This window comes from Schistosoma mansoni, chromosome 3 (genome assembly GCF_000237925.1).
Source record: "Schistosoma mansoni strain Puerto Rico chromosome 3, complete genome".
Taxonomy (NCBI): Eukaryota; Metazoa; Platyhelminthes; class Trematoda; order Strigeidida; family Schistosomatidae; genus Schistosoma; species Schistosoma mansoni.
Window position 1 is genome coordinate 1,727,457 of NC_031497.1, and position 5,733 is coordinate 1,733,189.

The window sequence follows — 5,733 nt, forward strand, 5'->3', positions numbered from 1 at the left end:
CTTACAAACTCGTCGAAAATGGTTGGTTGAGCGTCGCAATTTCCAGCCAGGTGATGTAGTAATTGTGGTTTCAGATATTTCCACCCGCGGTAAGTGGCCTCTAGGGGTAATTGAGAGTTGTGAAACAAACAAGGACGGAAAAGTTAGGACGGTGACAGTACGTACTAATAACGGGTCTATTAGGAGGGATATACTTAAAGTATGTCTCCTAGAAGGGTCCGATTAGTTAATTGTCAAACAATGTAGACAGAACGAGTAGGCGTACTGTTGTAAGTCCTACCCGTTCTTTTAGAGAGGAATAGGCGATTAGGTGAACCATGGCTAAAAAGACATCAGAATAGCTTGTGCAGTATGGAGGGATTTTGGGGGCCGGTGTTGGATCCATTTTGCAAGTGAAAATCCCTCTATGCATACACTTGTGATTTCTTCCTTACGTTTTCTTTATTTGTATATGTTGTTAACAATTTTGATGTTAATTAAGACTGTAACGTTCAATTTTCTTGGTTTTACTATCGTTTTTTATTGAGTCTCTATGTTCCTTACTGAGCTGTATATAGTTTGTTTTAATTGCTATTATTCTGGCATCTGCCATATTGGCTGCTCGCTATTTGATTGTGCGGTTTGAACTGGACTGGGATCGTGCATTTTTGGTTGTATTTGGAGCACCTTCCCAGAAATTGAAACACTTGGTGTTATAAAATAGCCGCTCAAACGAAATCTCACTTGATCTATCCAGAAAGGATAGAATAACGTTTACCTTTTGGTGCTTTTGGTAATTTTTCATATATTTCTGATCACCTTGCTATTTATTGTAATTTAGATTGAATATTTTTGTATCAATTGTTGGTTGAATAACCGGGTGATAATATTCGTTTAGGTAAATTTGTACATTTGTATATATGATAAATTCCAGAACCGTGTCAAATATATACCTTGTTTTGATTTGAACTGAGACACGAGTGTCTAAAGCTATCCATCGGTTATTCGGCCACATCCAGACCTATTGGAATCTAGGTTTGGATCTTACACGAATAGACTATTGGGAACCTATCTTCACTGAATACAAGTAAATGAAGAGTGATACTTTATTCACATTGTGTCATCTGAGAGATTCTAGTACCATTCTTTGCAACGCTGAAAATGACTTGGTGATCACGCTTTATGATACTACTGATGGTTCTGCACATTGACATTTTGAGACTAGTTCAGTCTACTGACTCTCGTGGCTTACTTAGAGGATATTAAGCAGCGTTTTAGGAGCCTAGGCTAGGTGAATAAGGGCTAGCTGATGGCCTCCTATTAAGATTTCAACATCAAATCCAAAATGGTTATTTGCTTCCTTGCTTTGTGTAGGGACTACATTTCCTACTTTCCCGTAATGAACGGCGAAATATCCGTTCCATTTAGTTTGTAGTAGGCGTCGAGTCGAGGACGGACTATGGTCACCACTACAATTCGATTACGCGCTCAGAAATGACTCGGTACCTTTGATAACTCGCAAATCAGAAGGCTTCAATTAGTCCAGATAAAGTATATTTGTTGGCGATCTCGTGGTATCGAAAGAATACCGAGACGTACCAACAAGTACAGGCAAAATGGGCAGAGCGTATGAAAGTTCGAACCAAACAAGACGGATAGCGGAACCAGAAGTGAGTCTGACACAGTTAAACAGATACAGTAAATCAATCGCTGGTACAAGTGGTTACAATAATAATAATTGTTTCTATTATTCCAATCGTGTTCTTATCGAGACAAGCCGGTCACTACAGGTTGCTCCTTTTCTAACTGCTCCTCGTTGTTACGTAATAACGCAGGTCACCAACATCTTAGTCCTTTTGTTCACTTCAAAAAGAAAGACGAATACAAGTCCCACAAACTGACCTCAGAATCCTTCATAAACATGTTCATCTTACACTCATTTAAGAGAAAAAATCTTGGACTACGTCTCCCTACCATAAGGAGAATTTTATTCTCTTGGAAATTCTTGAAAGAATGTACTCGGAATAAAAGTACATAATACCCATCCTTCTAGTAAAACATCGGTTTAAAGACAACGTATTATAGGATGATAAACAGGCAACTAATCATTAGGTACCATACTATTCACGATTACACCCACCCCGTTGGACCGTCGGCAAAACTCAGTGATCTATTAGACTCATGAGGACATCCGCTAATGAAAAAGCACGAATAAGTTCCAATAAAAGTTTGTGTGGACTCTCTCGCCATTCTAAACAGTAATTCATGAAACTGCCTACAAGGAATCGAAGTGATGGAATGTTTTGACAAGTCTTTGAAAACAAAGCTCAATGATTATCTCAATTCTGTGAGTGTTAAGGGGGATTACACTACATTTTACATCTCTATCACTGGTAATACTCGCTTGTTCGTTTTGTCCTTCAGTTTGCGGAGTGAATATGAAAAATTTAAATTGTCTCTCTACTAAATTTTACATTGAAACCAATCTGCTACCTGGTATTGTGATATCTGCTGGCTCCAGAAATCCAGCTGTTCTGAGGCAAACATACTCACTGAGAATACGAGGTACATGGACCTACAAATAATTTTTAAGTTGACAGGGACTAGTGTAATCAAGTGACTGGATCATCCCTCTTTAGATATCGTCAAACACCTGGAACTGTACTGAAACAACAAGAAGCGAGCGCAAATTATTCGATCGGTTTGTGTAAACTCGTTACTAAGATTGGGGATATTGAATAACTCTCCATCTTTATTGCAATATTTTACTACTACCAGGGTGCAAGTCTTGAAAAACTGAAGTTCATCAACTCTGTCTAACAAACTTTGAATTTCGAGGTCTGGTTTGTTTTGTTTCCTTATTTTGAAGGTCAACTAAGGTTCTTAAGTCACTTCACGGTTTTGTAATTGGTCTTACACACATAAAATTCCGTTGTTCTGGGTTTCTAACTGCTTCTTACAAAGTTAGTTACATTCAGTCCCTTTTTAATAATATTGATGTTCAGTATTCACCGAGCCAAACTTAAGATTATGCAGAACTAATTATGGTGTTTAACACATGCCTAAAATTGTTTATAGTACCCTATTTTCCTATTTTGGGGAAACCACCGTAAAAAACTTTAAGGAAACATCACAAAATCCCAAACATTTTCTAAGGCCTGTGAGAAGTCCTCAAAGTTTTTAGGAAAAACCGCAAGATTTCTCCAAGGTAGTGATATCGGGACTGGTAATTCTGACAATGAAAGTACATCAGTTGATGAGGCTCAGAGCCTTTTAAATTAGCTTGTGAACTCCATAGATCTAGTTACCTTTTTAATGAGAATAATTGTTATCTCGCTCTTAGTTCAATTTACTTTTCTGGGAAATAATACTTCAAAATATTATTAGTAACTTAAGTAGGAAAGACAATGATAACTATAGTCATTGCATCATTAGCCACGTCAGGAGTAATTAATATTTCACATCATGTTATCCTTTTTCACTTCAGCTGCATTTTAGTGCGGTATTCACTGCCTTAACAGGTGCTTAAATGACGTTCATAAAATTGCATGTATTCACTTTGCTCGACAGACTGATAGTTTTATTGTTAAAACCCACTGAATTTGACTTTACTGCTGCACTTTTGAACTTGTAGCCTTATGAGTTGCTGATAATGTTCTAAATCCATTCACAGTCGAGTAGTGACTGTTTTCGTCATCAAATAACTTTTCTTACCCTTCATTTTCATTTTTTTGTGAATGACTGGTCATCAGTTATGCTAACTTCGCAAGCTAGCGCCAGTTGGCGGACCTTATGATTGCTTAACCAGATTTAATTCCTGATGTTTCCGTGTAAAGGAATATAACTACTAAGGGAACGATGCAATCAAAGTAATTGATAGCATCTATATTTATGATCGGTTTTTGGTGGTATAATGATTATTGTAATCACACTACCTTGTGTTTAACATATTTATACTTCATATGAACATTCAAAGTATTATTTGCTTTTTTTATAAAATTTTTATCAGTGGGTACACGTTTTTCTTAAAAAAAGAAACGGGTCAAAGATTGTAGTATACTGTCAATCAATCAGTAAATTCTCAGTTTTCTCTTTTTAAGATTTTTATTGATGGTTTGGATGAAAATATCCAGATCAGTATGTACAGGCTTACATACTTAGGTCTTGTTGAATATATGCGATCAAGGATACATTTTACCACCAGTTAACTGTTCTTTTTCAGAAAGTGTGTCCGACAAAACTGAATGCTCAGGTCGGGTGTCTAGGCACAGAAGAGAGTCGTTTAGGTGGCCGATGGGGACGTTGGTCGCAGGTCAGATATCGGGGGTCGTTCACTGCAACTGTGCGCAGACCAAAACCTGTTTCTGGCTGGCACTAACTTCCGGCATATTCATCGCCAATATGCCACCTGGCGTCCTCCCTCTACATCTCAAGCCTGAACTCAGATTGATCACATCTCGGTCACCTACCGCTGGCGCGGTTGTGTACAAGACTGCCACTCCTTTCGGAGCACCTATTCGGACGTTGATCATGCCCTTGTTTGCACCAATCTTACCTTACTTTTCAGTGGCCAACGAATTCATCGTCCTAAACGGATTGATTTCAGTAAATTGATTGCAGCTTCTGTTGCGACTAAGTATCAAACCGAGCTATGTTTTAGGCTAGCTACCATCCCACCATAAAGTATAGATGAGCATTGGGTGCAATTGCATGACGCCTATAAGCACTGTTTCTCCAGGCTCCTTGCAACTCGTCGAAGCCCGTCGGTTTACTCCGGGTGACTGTCAGTTCGACCACAAACAAAGACTGTTACGTAATGAAATTGGACAAAGCTTGTGTAAGGACCGAGAAGCCTGGTGGTCAGAGCGCGCTAATGAGTTGGAAGCAGCAGCTGCATCTAGCAACTACCGGAAGCTCTTCCAACTCATCCGAGCCACTGGCAGCAAGAAGCCTTGTCTGAGCGAAACAATCTGTGAGAATGATAGGATGCCAATCACTAATATACATCGACATCTCCGACGATGGGCAGAGTTCTTCGAAGGGCAATTCAACTAACCTACTGCCCCACGAACATCGACTAGACTGTCGTTCCCTTCATGGCCTGTAAAAACTGATCCAGCCAATGAGGCGGAAGTCCACGAGGAATTCCAACACTTGAAACTCTAGAAGTCACCGAGCCCAGATGACCTCAGTCTTCTCGAGGTACCTGAAGAGGCTATTGGGTTAGAATTGGTATTAATGACCTGAAAAATAAGGACACATTTCGATGTCATCCGTTCGACGCCAGCTCGTGAGCCCCAACGGAACTTATTGATGGAGGAGCAGTTCAATCGACACCATGGGGCACAAAGACGATTGTTCACGGCGGGTCAAAAAGTACTTGCCATGGACTATCGTGGTAAACATCCTACGTGGACAGCTGGTCGGATCGTGAGAAAGAAAGGGAATATGGTTTATGAGGTGTCAGTTGACTCAGAAGTTTGGATACGTCATGCTAACCAACTGAAAGCAACTTCGATAGCCAGCAGCGAGAATCGACATCGAATAACTCTTGACGTTCTGCTAGACACCTTTGAAATCAAAACGCCCGGAACAGACAAGTCATTTTCTGTGCAAGCAAAGAGTGATACAACTTCCTTATTGCCTAGACGATGGACAGATCGAAAGCGCAGGCCAGTCACTCGGTTGCAGTTGGACCCTAGCACCAGATCCTACGAATCTGCTCAAGGGGGAGGTGTTAGCGGGACATAGATT

General features: G+C 39.9%; 1 protein-coding gene across 1 annotated transcript; it reads left to right on the top strand.

The window, feature by feature from the left end:
* Nucleotides 1-4,668: 4,668 nt before the first annotated feature.
* Smp_192030 (hypothetical protein) lies at nucleotides 4,669-5,505 on the top strand (the record flags this gene model as incomplete). Its single annotated transcript, XM_018798859.1, has 1 exon — nucleotides 4,669-5,505. One exon carries the CDS (start codon nucleotides 4,669-4,671, stop codon nucleotides 5,032-5,034), a length of 366 nt encoding a protein of 121 aa, XP_018650706.1. The 3' UTR covers nucleotides 5,035-5,505.
* Nucleotides 5,506-5,733: the final 228 nt, after the last annotated feature.